This window comes from Labrus mixtus, chromosome 12, assembly GCF_963584025.1.
Source record: "Labrus mixtus chromosome 12, fLabMix1.1, whole genome shotgun sequence".
NCBI lineage: Eukaryota > Metazoa > Chordata > Actinopteri > Labriformes > Labridae > Labrus > Labrus mixtus.
In genome coordinates, this window is record NC_083623.1 from 3,487,364 (window position 1) to 3,505,864 (window position 18,501).

At 43.8% G+C, this 18,501-nt stretch overlaps 1 protein-coding gene across 1 annotated transcript in view; it reads right to left on the reverse strand.

Moving 5' to 3' along the window:
* Positions 1 to 18,501, reverse strand: part of galnt14 (UDP-N-acetyl-alpha-D-galactosamine:polypeptide N-acetylgalactosaminyltransferase 14 (GalNAc-T14)) — a 187,704-nt gene that overhangs the window by 5,772 nt on the left and 163,431 nt on the right. The window contains exons 11-14 of the mRNA XM_061051537.1: positions 14,991 to 15,083; positions 14,303 to 14,386; positions 12,275 to 12,419; positions 2,086 to 2,205 (exon numbers count right to left, since the gene is read on the reverse strand). Coding sequence (XP_060907520.1) covers positions 2,086 to 2,205; positions 12,275 to 12,419; positions 14,303 to 14,386; positions 14,991 to 15,083 — 442 coding nt within the window. The remainder of the gene's footprint in view (positions 1 to 2,085; positions 2,206 to 12,274; positions 12,420 to 14,302; positions 14,387 to 14,990; positions 15,084 to 18,501) is intronic.

Genomic DNA, 18,501 nt, shown 5'->3' on the forward strand with positions numbered 1-18,501 from the left:
GCTTCTTACTTTGATTTGAGGTCCTGCTGACACTCTGCTGTGGATCCACTCCGTGTTAAGGGTTATAATGACGCATCATGTGACGCATGACAAAACAGTTTGTTTATCAACACTTTCTGTTCTCCATTTTTTTTACCTGAACTCCTCTTAACTTTCTCTGATTTCTACTCGTTGTTTCCTCGTGTCATGCGTCCCTCCTCTCCACTTTAATGATTCTTCCTTCCTTCCTTAATTTTAGTCTCCTTGCCTTCTCTTTTCCAACTTTCCTTTTTTTCTCAGCTCCCTTCTCTATTTTCTCGTTTCCTTATCTCCTTTTATGTCTTATCGTCTGTCCTCCGTTCGCTGTGTTCATTTCCATCTTTTTTGATTCCCGGCGTCCTCGTCTTTCTCACTCGTCACCGATGACTCATAGATCAAATAAAACACGATTTACTGGCATAAACAGAATGAATCACACGCAGAAGTGTAGAAACACGTTGTTTTTGTCGTCCCTACAATTCAGCAGATTTGTTTGACTTCATGCACACACACTTCTTCTCCCACTCGGACTGAACAGTTGGTGAGGTGTAATGAGGTAATCTACAGTTACCTCCCCGTCTCCTGCATCCCTTTATCACTCTCTCCTCTCCTCCTCCCTCCTTTCTCTCTCCTCTCTACTTCTCCTTACTCCCTTTCCTTTCCCGTCTCTCCTCTGTAACCTTTTCTCTAATCTCCTCTGTCCTTCCTTCATTCCCCTTCTTACCTTCCTTCCTTTCCTATATCTTTCCTCCTCCTTCCTCCTTACCCTTGCACTCAATCTCCTTTTTACCTTTCCTTTCTATATCTCCTCCTTCCTTCTTCCCTTCAGTTCTTTCTTTTCTCCTACCCCCTTCCTCCCTTCTCTTTCTGTCTCCCGTCCTTTCTTCCACTCTTCCTTCCCTTCCTAACTCCTTTACTTCCACACTTTACCTTCCTTCTTTACCTCCTCCTCCGTTTCTTTCTCTCTTCTCCCCTTTTCCTGTCTTGTTTACTCTCCTTTCCTCCCCTGCTTCCTTTTTCTCTCTTTTCCGTTCCTCTCTCATCTCCTCCCTCCATTTCCTTACTCTCCTTCCCCTTCACTCTACCTTTCTTCTCCTTCCTCCCTTCGCATTATTATTTACTCCCTTTTGTCTCTCCTCTCCTTCCACCCTTCCCTATCCTTTTTCACTCTTCCTTCTCAATCCTTTCTTCCTCTCCTCTCCTATCGCATTTGCTCCCGTCCTTCTCCATCCTTCCTTCCTTTCCTCTCTCATCTCCTCCCTCTATTTCCTTTCACAATTCCCTTCTCCCCCTTTCTCTACCTCTCCTCTTTTATTTGTTACTTCCCTTTGTCAATTAATTTCCCCTTTCCTCTCCTTCCTTCCTCCCCTGTCTTTGTATCCTTCCTTTTTTACATTCTCTCTCTTTTCCTTCCTGCCCTCTCCTCTTTTCCCTCTCTCTCTTTACTTTTCCATCTGTACTCCCCCTCCTTTGCCTCACCCCCCCCTCCCCTCACTCTCCCCTCACTCTCCCCTCACTCTCCCTCTCTCGGGTGATTTATTGGTTGTCAGGTTGTTCTCTGCTGCAGGGGCTTCTGGGACGCCGTCAAGGTGCCCAGTGGTCAGGTAATGACAAGTGTGTGCGTGTTGATGTGTGTGTGTGTGTGTCTGTGTGTGTGTGTGTGTGTGTGTGTTAAGAGTATTTCAAGCTGCCTGTCCAAAAAAAGTGTGGAGCATCTGCTCCCCCTGCAGCGTGTGTGTGTGTGTGTGTGTGTGTGTGTGTGTGTGTGTGTGTGTGTGTGTGTGTTAGTGTAATAATTATCTTTGGACAAATTCAGTTTAAGATTAATTAACATTTAGATTAATTTATCAGTCATATGATGTGGAGCCGTGCATCCCCTGCAGCTACACACCACCTGAGTGTGTGTCTTTGTGTACGCCTGTGTGAGTGTGTGTGTGTCAGCTCTGCGTGCATGCAAGCATATGTGTGTGTGTGTGTGTGTGTGTGTGTGTGTGTGTGTGTGTGTGTGTGTGTGTGTGTGTGTGTGTGTGTGTGTGTGTGTGTGTGTGTGTGTGTGTGTGTGCAGACCTGTTTGCCGTCGGCCATGTTGCAGGGCAGCAGCAGGACCTGGGAGGCAGGGAAGGTGGTAGACAGAGACAGACAGTGCTGCTGCTGTCGGATCTGCTGCCCGTGTGTGTACACCCACTCCTGAGAGAGAGAGACAGAGAGGGAGAGAGAGAGAGACAGAGAGAGAGAGAGGGAGAAAGAGAGAGAGAGACAGAGAGAGAACGAGAGAGAGACAGAGAGGGAGAGAGAGAGAGAAAGAGAGACAGAGAGAGAACGAGAGAGAGAGAGAGAGGGAGAGAGAGAGAGGGAGAGAGAGAGAGGGAGAGAGAGAGAAAGAGAGAGAGAGAGAGAGAGGGAGAGAGAGAGAGAGAGAGAGAGAGAAAGAGAGGGAGAGAGAGAGAGAGAAAGAGAGACAGAGAGAGAGAGAGAGAGAGAGAGAGAGAGAGAGAGGCATGATTTATTTGTTTTATCATTTCAGGGTTTAAAATGTTGTTTGTCAGGTGGCTGTTCAGAATTTGACATTTGGGAGTGTGGTGTTATCTCTGGTCCTGTTTTTGATAAGCGGTCATGGAGATAAAGTCGTTCAGGAGGAAGAGAAAGACGCAGCAGGGTGACATTTAGTTCATCGCTGGTAATTAACTGTTTCCTACAATATCTAACATCTTTGATAAAAAAAAAAACATTAACTCCCAGAAAACACCCGAAACTAGGAACAAACATCTGTTTGGATTTTCAAAATAAAACGCTTAAGTTACATTGATTCATGTGCAACCTCAGAACAGTGGCAGTGGTTAGCGTGGTTGCCTCAACAGCGAGGAGGTTCCTGGTTCGAGTCCCTCTCTGTGTGGAGTCTGCATGTTGGTACTCCGTCTTCCTCCCACAGTCCAAACACATGCTCGTTAGGTTAACTGGAGACTCTATGTTGTCTGTAGGTGTGAATGTGAGTGTGGCCGGTTGTCTGTCTCTATATGTCAGCTCTGTGATTGGCTGGTGAACAGTCCAGGGTGTAACCCCGCCTCTCGTACAGTGACAGCTGGGATTGGCTTTCAGGGGGAAAGGGAAAATTGATAAAGATAATGGATTGACAGGACGGTCAGATACGTCATCAGGCCGTCCCATCCTGTATAAACGGCTTTTTTTTGTCTGTGGTGTGTATGCTACTTCCTGTGTTCCTGGAGTCAGCCTCTAGTGGACACTCGAGGAACTGCACGATTTTGCACTTCCATTTCGGATTAATTTTTCAAGACCAGAGGTTGCCGCTTGGTTCATTCCCCCCCCCCTCTCTCTCTCTCTCTCTTTATATCTCTCTCTCTGTCTCTCTCTCTCCCTCTTTGTCCCTGTCTCTCTCTCTCTCTCTGTCTCTCTCTCTCTCCCTCTTTGTCCCTGTCTCTCTCTCTCTCTGTATCTCTGTCTCTCTCTCTCCCTCTTTGTCCCTGTCTCTCCCTCTCTCTCTCTTTGTCTCTGTCTCTCTCTCTCTCTCTGTATCTCTGTCTCTCTCTCTCTGTCTCTCTCTCTCTCTCCCTCTTTGTCTCTGTCTCCCTCTCTCTCTCTGTATCTCTCTCTCTCTCTCTCCCTCTTTGTCTCTGTCTCCCTCTCTCTCCCTCTATCTCTCTCTCTCTCTCCCCAATAACTGACTCGACCCGTTGTCCTGTCACTCAAATAAAAAGCCCCAAAAATAAATCTTTACAAAACAAAACTGTTAAGCTAGTGAAAATAAAAGGCAAAAGTCAGGAAATTATTCAGTGTTTTACAATAAAAGTTAATTTATTTCCATGTTTTTAAAACACTTAACATGTTTAGTAAAGGTGCACGAATGTGTTAAATAAACAACCATCTCAAAGAGCAAACACATAAAGAGCTGTGATAGCTGTAGTGTTGATGTGCATTCATAACATGTTTGACATTCATGCATGTCACAGATAAACAAACATACACACACACACACACACACACACACACACACTCCCACACACACACACACACACACACACACACACACACACACACAGTGTGAGGCAGCGAACAGTAAGGAGGTCAGGGTTCAGAGGAACACGGCGTCGGTGTATTAATGATCATGTTGGAGAAAAACGTGTGAGGAAAGAAAACAAGACCTCAGAGGAGAAAAACACACACAAGTAAAGAAAGGAAGGAGGTAAAGGAGGAAGGGATACTAATGGAGGACAAGTGAGATAAAGAGAAAAAGAAAGACGAGTTGAGGAAAGGCAATCAAGGGGAGGAGAGGAGTCAAATCAATAAAAATGTAAGAGAGGGAGGAGAGTAAGAGGAGGGGAGGGTAGAGAAGATATGAAGGTTTGAAGGGAGTTTAATGGAGGGAAAGAGAAGAAGAGAGACACTTGAGGAAAGTAGAGAGTAAGGATGACATTAAGGAGGAAAGGAGGAAAGGAGACAGGGAAAAAAGACGAGGGACAGGATGGGAGGAGAGGACGGATGGAAAGGAGGCAAGGTGAGAAAAAAGGAGGAAGAGGTGACAAGTTGTAAAAAAGTGACAAGAAGGGCCAAGAGGTGAGAGGAGGAGGAAGAGGAGGAGGAGGAGGAGGAAGAAGAAGAAGAAGAGGAGGAGGAGGAGGAGGAGGAAGAAGAAGAGGAGGAGGAGGAAGAAGAAGAAGAGGAGGAGGAGGAGGAGGAGGAAGAAGAAGAGGAGGAGGAGGAGGAGGAAGAATGGGAGGAAGACGGTGGAGAGAAACAGAGGAGGTGCAGGGTGAAGGAGAGAGTGCAGCACTTATTTCTTAATGAGAGGCAATCAGACCGACAGCAATTTTCTACCACAACGCTTTCTCACCTCGACCACTGCAGTCCTCACACACACACACACACACACACACACACACACACACACACACACACACACACACACACACACACACACACACACACACACACACACACACACACACACACACACACACACACACACACACACACACACACACACACAGAATGTGTAACTAGGTCAGGGTTATTAAAGGAGCTAACAGGATCTGTGTTAAATGTTACCTGTCTAATGTGTGTGTGTGTGTGTGTGTGTGTGTGTGTGTGTGTGTGTGTGTGTGTGTGTGTGTGTGTGTGTGTGTGTGTGTGTGTGTGTGTGTGTGTGTGTCTCTGTGTTATAAGGTCTTTCAGCACCCTCGGGGGACAGACAGTTTAAAGGTCACTACAAAGTGAAGCACGTCCAAACACACCGAGAACTCACACATGTTCATGTACTGAGGGTATCTGGTGCTGATGTTTTCATAATACCAATAAGATCATTCTCTGACTAGAAACACAAAAAAAAATGGCCTGAGATCCTTTTAATAAGCTAAATTAAAGTTGTTCATGGGGCAATCAATTTACCTAAAGGTCACATATTCTGAAAAATCCTCTTCTCCATGTTCCTCTAACTCTAACATGTGTCTCTAGTCCGTCTACAAACCCCCCAAAGATGAGAAAAGTCCATCCTCTCCGTCTTCTGCCTGCTCCACTTTTCAGAAAATGTGTGCTCAAACAGGCCGTTTGGAGATTTTCCCTTCATGACATCACAAAGGGCAGTAGCCCCTCCCCCAGGTGGGTGACACTCCCACAGCTAGGTGTTTGTTCTGCCCTCTGAGTCTGCCTTCTCACTTTAAACAATAGGACATGGAGCGAGAAAGACAGAGTACACCCAAGCTACTTCCAGAGAGGGGGCGTGGTCAGACACAGCTCATTTACATATTTAAAGGTACAGACACAGAAACAGTCTGTTCTGAGCAGGGCTGAAATAGAGGGGTTTATAGACATGATCAAATACAGGATCAGAGTGGATTTAGAACAAGACACTTCACAGACATGTTTTGAGGAGATCTGAGACTTATTTAAACTGAAGAAGAGGAGGAGGACATGTCACCTTTAAGTTTCTTGAAGTACATCTCATTTTAAGAAACTTGGTAGAGGCAATCCCGGCCTTAGTTTCCTCCTTGTTATATCTTTAAATAAGATGTTTATGAGTGATCCTTATGCTTGACTATTTTTGTAAATCTGAATCCTTTAAGAAAATGATCGTCTGTTGATGGACTTGTGATGGTAGTTAGTACGGAGGAAATAATCAGCCGTATATTTCCCTCCCTGGTTTTTATTCTATATTTAGTGACCCACATCCACGCATGTATTTATGATGTCATTAAAATAAGGTCCCTCTCCGGAGCTGCTCGTTAGCCTGTATGCAGTAATGGAGGGTGAGAGGGAGCTGATGAGGGGACAGCAGGGGGGTCTTTTTTTAAGCAGCTCTGTGATGTGAGGACTTTTATCTTGAATAACTCGGCGCCGCGGGCTTTATTTCACCGCGTGATTGATTTATTGACCTGCCAGAGACGAGAATGACACCGGAGGTTAATTGGTGCTGTAGCCTCGCAGCGTTCAGACGCACGGTTACATGAATGGGGCGGACTGTCACATTAACACATTTTTAAAAACATCATCAGCTTGTGTTACAATGATTTCCAAAAAGTCTTATCATGTTTTAATTCTTTCATTTTAGACAATTTATTCATTCATAACATCTTTGTTGGACGTATTCTAATCATGTTAAAGTATTACATTTAAACCAATCTGACAAGAATTGTTTTTAAGGCTTCATAAAATACAAACTTTTTTTAAACTGTCTGTCCCTCGTGTCCGCACTGAGCTCGGGAAAAGAGCGTGTAGTTATGCGGCCCCCTCTGCAGGGAACTTTTCCTCAGAGTGATTTGAAGCAGATCTCATCTCGCTTGAAGCCTTTGACTCTAAAAACATGAGACCGTTGGACAGAGCCTGATGTGTTTCTGATTTGTTATCTGTGATCACAACTTCTGCTCTTCAACTGCGAGCCAATTTGCACATTTTAATCTTCTCTAGTCCTCGACTAAAACAGCTTTCATACACAAGGGGAGGAGCCGTCCATGTAAACACGGCTCTGACAACAACACAGCCAGCGGGACTCGAGCTTCTCCCTCATTGTAGACAGTCAGGACTCAGAGACACATTTACACAGGACAGACTGGATATATGATTTATTTGTGTTTAACATGTTGCACATTCTTCCTTTAAAATGAGTGAACCTTGATCTATGATGATATCTAATATGATTTTATCAAACTTCTTTGGTTGTTTCGCTTGTTAGTTTGTATTTCCACTCGTATTTATTTCTATTTTTTGTATCATACAAAACAAGAAATGCTTCATTAACATGCAAAGAGAACTGCTAGCTACCAGCATGTTACAACACAGCCCGGATACTTTATTAGAAAATAAGTCCCGCCTCTGACAGGACCTCTGAGTTTGGTGGGCCAATCAGATTTAAAGGGGGGTCATGCTAACCCTGACCTCCCCTCTGGACACGCCCCCTGTGTGTCAGGCGCTTTGGGTAGCATCTTTGCATGAAAAAGGTAAATATAAATAAAGTTATAATTATTATTTCTAAGCCCCGCCTTCTTCTTGTCTCTATCCTGTGCATGTTTTTCTCTCTCTTTTATCCGTCTCTCCTCGTGTGCTGCTTTAATTTCCCAGCGGCTTTAAACGGTCTTATCTTCTCTTACCTTAATCTTATCTTTCCTCATCTCATCTGAGAGCAAAAAGAAAAAACAACTCTGATAGAACTCTTCATCAAACCACGGACTGAATGAAGAGAGGGAGGAATGTGATTGATGTCTGTTAATCTGTATGTAGGACTGTTTCTTGTTTGGGTTCTATTAAAAAAATTATTCATCCGATACTTGGATCCTCGTTGATGAGAACACCTGGACGTGCAGCGTGCGGTGTGAAGATGTGTTGGCTGAGGAAGTCTTGTAAAGCTCATCATCTCATTTTGATATTTTAAAAACTGTGCTGCGTTGTAAGCTGATTTCTCAGCATGATCACAACAACTGTCTACAAAAAAAGCAATGACTTCTCCTTCTTCTCCTTCTTCTCCTTCTTCTTATCATAACAATCATTTCATACTATAACTGAACCTTCTTTAAGCAGCCCCTCCCTTTTCTTTCATCCTAAATGCTGTGACTGCATGCTCAGGCAATGCAACAGTCATGAGAATGTAATATTGATATTCTTAAATAAATGCTTGCACCTTTTTTTTTATAAGTTTGGAGGCTAAACTTTTTTGCATGGAGCAAACTCAGCATAGGGACTATAATTTGTGAAAGGCAGATGTCTGACTCAATGACATGTTTTAGCAAATTAAACCTGACATCTTTTTCTCACTTTCAATATTCATTTGTCAATATATTTTTTATCCTCTCTCTGTAGCTCTGCAGTGTTTCCGGGACTGAGAGTCTTCCAGTGTGATGAAATTTGCAGGTTTTCCAAAGCTCTCCTCCTCAGCACATGGTTAAAGGATCGCAGGTGAACACGCTCAGTGGTAGCTCGGCGCTGAAGCAGCCTGCGAGCTCAGCAGAACGGTTCCCTGGACAGATAGAGGTTAAAAACAAAGTGCCCTTTGGCTCCTAAAAAAACCCCCACGACACCTGCGACTGTGTCTGCAAAAGATGCGGATGTCAGCATTTATTTCTCAGAGAAAGTCGTCAGAGGCCGCCTCGTGTTCACGCTCACACTCACAGGCGATCGTGGGAGCGACACAAACACAACTTCATGCTTGTGCGCTCATTACATTTGGGCCAAATTGTGCTCAGAAAGATGTTTTTGTGGCTCAGTGGGTTGCATTTCACGCCCGTCACTCTCCCGCTCCTTCGTCTCATATGTCTGCTCTGCAAGCCGTCACCGTTCAATTATGTGAAACTTCGCTGTAATGGAAACAGTGGAATACATCTGAATCCGAGATGACTGACGTTACGAGCGCTCTGGTCTTTTTTTTTTTCTGCTGCTGTGGGTTTACAAATTGGTCTCTCTGCTTCTGCTATTGATCTCTCTCTCTCTCTCTCTCTCTCTCTCTCTTTCTGTGAATGCAGGCTTTAAAGAAATCCTCTCTTTGTCACAGAGACACTGAAAGCACATTCTGTAGTTCCAGATCAATTAGAAATGTTCTCCTCTCAGAGTCTGATGTAGCTTCAAGAAATATCTCAATAACATCAATACATCCTTTGAGAAGATTTAAAGTGATTTATGCATCTGTTAATGTTTTTATATTTTTGGTTTTAATGAACTATTTCTGTGCTTTTTGTCCTACATGCCTAAATACCTCTAGATGACCTTTTCCTCTCGCTCCACGCTGTGTTGATAAAAGTGGTGAGACAAAACAAAAGGCCGACGCCCGCAAAACCCAAAAACGGGTTCTCACATCCGTGGCTGCCCCAGACGTTTTCTAAAAAGTCCATGGTGTTTAATCCCTCTGAGATTGAGTGTCGTATTTTGTGTCCTGCCTTCCTCTAACAGGAGAACATATTTGTAAGATTCTCGTGTTTTAAAACGATGCACCTTGGTAAATATGAGCCAAACTTTAAAGAAATGATCGTTGGTGCCGTCCATAGACTGTATGAAACATGGACGTAATCTCAGTGACATCTCTCGTTGATTTCTGAAATGGCATTAGGAAGCCAATCGATGGCGGTTGCCATATTGGAAATGCTGACTTCACCTCGATGTCTGTGTAGGTTCTCAGTCATCCAGGTCATGGTAAAATCCAATGATCCAAAGGCGACTGGACTGGTTGAAGATCTAGAAGACTTCTTCAGTTCTAAACTTCAGGCTTAAATTTCTAGCTCCGCCCATCAGAAAGTGAGGTGAAATGTCTTTAAAGATTTTCAATCAGTCAAGCTGCCTTTGGATCAAGCTTCAAACTTACTTGACCTACATTTCAACCAGTCTAGAAACAGGAAGGAGGTGCAGCTGAGGCGGGTCTTAAGTCTTTTTTTGCAAATAGCTACAATGAGCCAATGCAGCACTGGTACAAGAGGGAGAGACCGGACATCTTGTACCTTAAATAGTCCGCTCAATCGGGAGGATGTATGTGATTGGAGATCATGAGAATGGCGCCTATCAGTGTAAAATCTGTGCAGCTCGAGTTGTCTTCCTTGAACTAACTCGCAGTCGTTGCCTTATTTATTTTTCCAATGAAGAAATGAGATATTCCGGCTGTAAACCGTTTTATTTCTATTTGAAATGTGGATTTTTAAAACAATAGAACTTGGGGGGTTTCTCTGGTTTGCCATCTCCCAAAATCCCATTTTCCAGGCCCAGCACAGTTTCTGCAGATGAGTCTGGTTCTGCTCGAGGTTTCTGCCCCTTAAAAATACTTTTTTTTGCCGCTGTATCTTTGCTAAACGTTGCTTAGTGATCATGCTGGATTCATGTTGTTGGATCTTAGATAATGAGTTAAAGAGTCACAAATGGAGAGCCAGTTTCTAGGACCACAAGGCTTTAAGTGACCGGATCCACCACCCCCCCAAGACCAGTTTCTTTGATTCCCATGGGGAGTGATGGCCAAAAGTAGAAGACACTGGGGATGTGGAGAAAATAAATAATTTCCTTTAATGTGGATTGCTTCTTTTAATTAGATTTGTCAAGGAAATTTGCAAACACCACGGGGGAAACACTGTTTTTTTTGTTTTTTTTTACTCTTCAAGGGAGAAACTGTCAGAAGAGAAAATTTATTTAATTCTTCATGTTAAAAAAACATTCCCACCTGGGAGCGGCTGGGTTCAAACCAGAACTCTGAACATGAACAAACAGGGATTAGAGGCGGCCTCCAGGGCCTCAGACACACACACACACACACACATACACACACACACACACACACACACATACACACACACACACAGACACACACACACACACACAGCTCAAAGCTTTTTGCCTGTGACTTCAGGGATTTGAACCGGCAACCCTTCAGTCAGAGGCCGGCCTCTCCAGCCCCGCAGGCGTTTCAGCTGCTGACATGTTTGCTCTCTGCGAGTTGGCTTGTTAGAGCGATCACAGCCTTCACACTCACTCATAACACAGAATAATGAGAATCCTACGGGTATTAATTACAGCTCAGAAAAGAAAAGACTGCAGACACACACACGCGCACACACACACACACACACACACACACACACACACACACACACACACACACACACACACACACACACACACACACACACACACACACACACACACACACACACACACACGCTCATCAACAGGACTATCACTTTACTGAGCATGTGAGGACAATAGTCTCCAGTAATTTAAAGTAAAAATAATTAAAAACACGTTAATTTGCTGGGGGGGGGGGGGGGGGGGGGGGGGGTCGCATGTAGACCACTGTCTACCTTTGAAAGAGGGGTCCTCTATAGACTGCAGTGCACATTCCTTGATGTAAATTAACTGAATTCTGAATGTTTAGGGACATGACTCTGTAATAAGACTTATTATTTTTGTTTTATTTAAGTTATAAAGTTGTTATTTTCGGGGCCTTTTGGCCTTTATTGGATAGGACAGCTGAAGAGAGACAGGAAGTGTTGGGTTAAGAGAGTGGGGGGGATGACATGCAGCAAAGGGCCGACGTCGGATTTGAACCCACGGCCCAACAATGAAGACTATAGCCTGCATATATGAGGCGTGCGCAGAAACCCTAGGGGCTATCCGGCGCCCTGTTTTATGTAAGTTAATCTATATTTCTCTCCCTGTGAAATGTTTTGTAAAGCCACTATTCATAATATGAAACTTTTTGCTATGCAAGAAATGCAGCGATGTTTACTAGATGGGCGATAACCTTATAGCATGATACGGGAGCTCATGAGTCATAATCAACCGCCTCCATAATGCATTGTGGCTCGTTGCCAGCCAGCCAGCCAACCAGCAGCAGCAAAAAAACATGTAAAACTGTACTGTAAAACTTTTTCTATGTGATATCTGAATATCTGTATAAGACATGAACATACATTTACAGTATATTACCGTTAAATTCCCCTAGCTCATTCACCGTCGCTCGTACCGGAAATACGTGATTGCTGAGGCGTTTGACGCTGAGAGGACGTTCATTAGTGCGTTACCTACAGCGTGCTAACTATCAGTTTGGAGGCGGTACTCGCTTGCTACAAATGCTTGAAAAAAATGACCTCACACGTCAGCTGATTGGTTGATTTTGTACAAAGAGGCTTGCAGGATAGAGTCCATTAAAAGTTTGCTTTACTGTAACTGACTTGGTTCTCTAGGTGTGTTTTAGATCATTCTCGGACTAGATTTTGTCGTGGTTGTTTTTATTCTAGCAGCTTAACATAATCTCTGAAGTCATTGTGGTTCTGGTGTGACCCACCTGGTTGATGGCTGGGACCCCCTCTGTTCCTATGCAGGGGGCCAGCGTGAGGACGGGCTGCTCCTGGCCCTCCATCCTGCGAGACTCCAGACAGTTCTGCCGCTGTTTGATCACCCCGGACTGAGAGTCAGAGTCGTCCGGGACCCTGAGGGAGAAGACATGTAAGTTCATAGAGTGAGGAGGTTCATTGTATCGGAGAGACAATTCATCGAGCTCAGTGAGAAAAGGTAGATTTTTGACTTTTCTCAGTCTGACCCTTTAAATCTCAAAAGTCACATTTACCTAACGTTGAAGAAAAAGGATATATCTTCTACATGTTTCAGATACACTAACGAGACCACGAGATGAGACAGAAGACCCCAATCATCTCCACCACGGTCTCATTAACTGCATCAAGATATCGGCGTGACTCTGACAGTGATTTATCTGTTTTTTTTGGGGGGTTTTTTAAATGCCGCGCTGCACCTTAAACACAAACCGCTCGAGGCCACCGTTCTCTAAACTCATTACTCCAGAAAGTTTCCATCCCCAATCTCCCTCTTTGATAAACTTTTCTCCAGTCGTTCCTGTTCAATTCTCGGCCGCGCTATAAACCCGGGCTTAAGCCCTGTAGCGTTAATTTAATCTGCTATCTCTCTCTCGCTCTCTCTCTGTTTTAATAACCCGTTAAAGGTTATTCTGCGTTCTAAGGGTCAGGTCTGTCCGCCCCCCTTGAGAGCAAGCTCGTTAATTCCATTCTGGGGGATTAGCACAGGCCTACAGTGGATAAATGGGTATTTAAGTGTGTGTACGTGAGTGTGTGTGTGTAAAGTGTGTGGAAGATGGAGGAAATGTTAATATGAGAGTGTATACATGTCTTATTTGTCATTTCTTATTTTTATGAATGTAAGATGAAAATGTGTGTATCCATACGATACATCACCATCAGGGCTTTCTATGTCGTAAAGTGTTTTTGTGTGTTTACAGGTGAGTGTGTTGTGTGTGTGTGTGTTTATATAGTGAAGTCAGAAAACAAGGCCCCTGGGAGTTTAGCCAATCAGAGCAGATGTTTTCAGAACAACACTAAGATGGGCTACGTGTGTGTGTGTGTGTGTGTTAGCAGTTCCAGGTTCATGCACATATATAGACTTATAGATTATTCCAGGTAGCTCTGTGCGACACATTATTCAGACAACACAAAGCGTCACACAGGTGTGCAGTGTTTTGATAAAAAGCTGTTTATTTTCATCACTTGTAAAATCGCCACGTTAGCTCCTGAAGGTTATCCTAGTAACCATGACGATACTATGCTACGCTCCTGTTGTATTGTTGCATCCTAATGAGATTTTGCATCAACATGTGAGTTTTAAAAAAAAGGTTCTGATTTCACCCTCAGCTCTGCAGATTAACTCTTAACCTCTCCTGATGTGGTGTTATTTTTAAGACACACACACACACACACACACACACACACACACACACACACACACACACACACACACACACACACACACACACACACACACACACACACACACACACACACACACACACACACACACACGTTTACCATACTAGTAGGGGACTATTGGTATATACTTCACAAGTGGGGCCTTGTCTTTCTGGTCATTTTAAAAATACAATAAAGTAATACCACATTTACTTGTGATTTCTTTAACCATAATATTACTTCAAATGTGTGTTTTTTTTTTTTTTTAAAGAAGTAAAGAAGAGTGGACTTGCAGGCTTGAGAGAAGTCTGCATACATAAGACACACACACACACACACACACACACACACACACACAAAACACAACCTCTGATATGCAGTGTCATTATCTCTTTTTTTGTGTTGCTTCTCTCTCTCGCTCTCTCTCACAGACACCCTCTGATTTTTAGTGTGTGTGTGTGTGTGTGTGTGTGTGTGTGTGCGTGTGTGTGTGGATGTGTGTGTGTTTGAGTGTAAATGTCTGTTGTGTAAGGAGTGTGTTTTAATTAGCCTGTATGCATCTATAACGACTTCTCCTAAACACCGATGCAGACTCTTACTTGAGCTCTGGGTAGACGTTGTCCAGGTACCACTTAAAGGATTTGCACTTGAGCTTCTTGCGGAGTTCCACTCTGCCACGGACACTGGTGACACAAACACACAAACACACAAGAGGCAGACGGTCAGATAAAGAGAAAACAGAAGCCAAACGAACAGTCTATCAGAAAGCGAGAAGATACAATCAGGACGAATAACGGAGGTGTGTGATGTGAAAATGTCAGTGTGGTCGTGAGTCTGACAGATTAACACTGACATTCAAACACAGCGAGGGGCTTTGACGTCCGCTCCTGGTGTGTTTACTGAAGTCTTGTTTTACCCACATTGTGGGGACTCAACTCCCGTTTAGGGTCGACACACCTGTCAAAAGTTGAACCTTCTTATTGATGAATTACGGGTGGATAAACAGGCAACATGGGGCGAACACAACAGAAATGTTGAGATTGAATTTTTAAATCCCTGTTGACAGTTTTCTGTGTCTGTTTTTTGGCCGTGACAAAAGAAGACGACGTTACCGTTCCTAATCCTATCTACACATCTCAGATCGCTCGGCTCAGCGTTTCCAGCTGGAGGAACAGACGTAAAATAAAGACAACACACAGGGGCTGAGGAGACTGCAGATGTGGGAGGCATATCCGTTGTCTGGGAGCTGCCTGTAGATATCAAGCGTGTATGTATGTGTGTACTTACTCGCCGTAGGATTTTCCCCTCGCCGCAGGACGAGCGGAGTAGTAAAAAAGACGGAAGTCGTCCATCCACACCTCAGCTGTTCGACGCGTGTTCCTGTAAACACATGACATGTTCATTTACTTCACATTTGCTTTATGTTAAAGGCTTTATATGTGATTTTTTTGATCCAGCAGATGTCGCCCTTGAGCACCAGCATGAAACCAAAACAACTGGCGCTGCATTGTTGTGTTAGCATGCTAATGCTAGCGATCTTTATTATGCTCGTATCTTCACACTGCATGTAAATTGACCTGAAATGAGCGTGATCTAGAAACACAGTTAAGCAGTGAGTACAGTATGTTATTCTTCTTTTCTCTAGTCCCTCAATTAAACAACTTTTATACACGAGGGGAGGAGTCAGCCGGCCGTCCGGGCGATGTAAACAAAGTGAAGATAGGACTCTGAAAACTCTGAAAACATCACAGACAGTGGGACTCGGGTGTTACACCCATTGTAGACAGTCATGACTCACAGAGTTATTTTCAGAGGAGATACTTGATTTCTATTATATTTAAGTGTGAACAATCACATATAAAGCCTTTAAACCTGGTCTGAAACTCCGCCCCCCCAATGACATCTCCAGTCCGGGTCAGCAGGTCTCCACCCCTGCTCATAACAGCCCGAGGCAACAAGCCCTACTTCCCCTTCCTGAGCCAATAATGCACTCTCAAAATGTGAGTGTGTGGATGTGATTTGAGGCTTCAGTACGCTGTTAGAGCAGTGTGTATTCTCTCCATGGTGAGAGGGAGGAGAGGCTGCAGGAAGAGGGAGTTAAAAACAGACATCAGCAGCACCCCCCCCCCCGTGTTCACCTGCTGCCTTTAAACACATCGGCTCTGTTTCTGCAGAAACATAAATCATCTCCAGGTGGGCTCTGGCTGGTTCAAAACACATTGAATCAAAAATGCATTCTGACTGTTTTTCACACCCAGTGCAGACTTCCTCCTGGATCTCTGACTGGCTGCAGTCATAGCAACACACACTGTCCTTACTCACCTCACAGAGAGAGAGACAGATAAACTCACCTTTACAGACTGGATTTATGTGATGTCATTATGTTATTATTTTAATCCTTTTTCCAACTCTCGTCCTCTTCTTTAAAAGGCAGGGTTGGTCATTTTTGAAAACTAGCATGATTTTGAAAGTAGCATTCCCTCAGTGCTCCGTCTGCACCCCCTCCCCCTCCCCTCTGTGCCCCCTCATAAGCCACGCCCCCTCATTTACATCGAGCGACGTTGCTCCAGAAGCGGACTCATCAGCTCATCGCTTTGAGTGTGGACTAGTGCAAGCAAGAGGTAGAGAGCGAGCAGGGAGACAGGGAGGCGTCTGATTGGTTCATCAGATTGGTACCTCGTGGCAGACATTGGTTGAAGTTTTTACAGACTTACAAACTGATACAGATGATGGATTTTCTTTGTTCCTTTTTCAGAAAACATGAGTTATTAATTTCTGTCAGGACCTAAAGACAATTTACACCAAAATTTTGTTAAGTGGATCTGAAGAAAATGACCGACCCTGCCTTTTAACTTCATAGTTTTTAATTTTTTAATTTTTTAATTTTATTATTGTGTCATATATACATCCATATGCCCAGCCCGCAGGGACTTACATGACACCATAAATTAAAAAACGTTCCCGGATCAGAGCGCACGAGGTAAACTATATTAATTCTCAAGAAACAAAAAGAGAAAGCAAGAAGTCAAACTAATAAAACAGAATGTACTGTCTTCTTTTCCAAGCTTTTGAAACAAAATTAGCAAGTTTAAACACATCAAACTTAAACAGCCATTCCAGTTTCTGCACATCTGTCCGCCCCAACATGTCAGATTTTACTTCATGAAACAATAATTCTCTTAAATCATCAGATTTTATTCAATGCAAAAGAAAATGCTTCATATTTCTGGCTGGTTATTTGCTTGTTTTTTGAAAATCACTTTTAGACCTTTGTTTATAAAGTTATTATAATTATTATATAAGATTGAAGTCCTCTCTCTGTTGCTGTACGTACAGTTCAGTGTTTAACTGAGTGTGAGCTTTATCCAGAAAAGCTAATTTCTCCGTCTCTCGTCCCCGTTTACTCTTTCCCCCCCCTCTCTCTCTCTCTGTAGTAACGAGCTATTAGCCGTGATTCTCTGAGCTGTGAACTATCGCAGTGAAATGACAGAAACCCTTCATTACAGACACGACACACACGGGCTCTGGCAGTTTAATGAAAGCAGAAGACGAGGAGGATATGAGATGCTTGTAGGCGTATAAACATAAATACGAGTCGCACAAAGGCTCACAATTAAAAATCACACACACACGCACACGATATACACACACACAAGGTCACAGCAGCAGGCCGCCATGGGTAAGGGAGGAAACAGCATCATTTCTGTAATCTAATTATTAGCATCTCTCTTTTTTTTTTTCTTATTTGCATTCATGAAGCATGCCGGCGGCGTCGAGCCTCCAGCTAATTAGCCAGCGGGGCGACACGCGAGCAGACAACGGCCGCTTTGTTTGTGGAGATCTGCGCTGATCACAAACATCAGGCCATTGTGACGCGAATAAAAGCCTATCATCTTCTGCTCAGAAACAGCTGTTGCCTCGGTAACGGCCAATAGGGGATAGCGAAAATGAGAAACAAAACAGCCTGATCGAAAAAAAAAAAGGTTCTGAGCGACGGTGTGGATGAGCTGGTTGACACTAAACAATACGTTTGGCAAACTCGTCAGACCTTTCCTCAAAGGGAACCAAAACTTTCAAACCCCAGCAGCGGCGTTAAAAGCCCCCGCTCACATGCTGCAGCTCATGATTTACCGATCGGTTAAAAGGAATAATCCGTCGGATAAATCTCCAGTCGGAGGCGTTTGGAGCATCCCAGGAGTTGTTTTGTGATGAACTGCTGCAATTTAGTTTCCCATGAACTCTCTTTATCCTGATTCTGCTTCAGTTTGTCGTTCACAATGTTTCCCCCCTCCTGACACTGTGCAGTGTTTTGCTGTTTTTCTTTCCTCCTCCGGGTTTATTGGGATTAGTGAGACTCGTGGGTATACAAACCAAACATTTTCTTTGAACAGGAAGTACTACTGAAAACAAGGTCGTCTACACATGAGGATGATGTGATTATATCACCGTATAAAAACACAATAAAATCAACATTATTTATGACCGTGACCCACATGAACGAGGAGTCTGATTCTTGTGTGATTGTGTAAAGTTGTTGTGGCTCCCTGCCTGAGGTCAGCGTCGTCATCTTGTGTTTGTCTCTTGTGTTACAGGCGCCTGTCAGTGATTGGACAGCAGATCTGATAGAAGTATTTTTATGTTTTGCAAATCACATTTTAGTTCCCTAATAAAGCCTCCATATAGGCTGTTGAAACCTCGTACATAGGCTCTCTCCACCCAGCACTAGCCCCGCCCATTTTGCGTCAAAATGGGGTTTTTATTCTGAAAATTAACCGGATGCTCTAATGTTGTTTCTGTG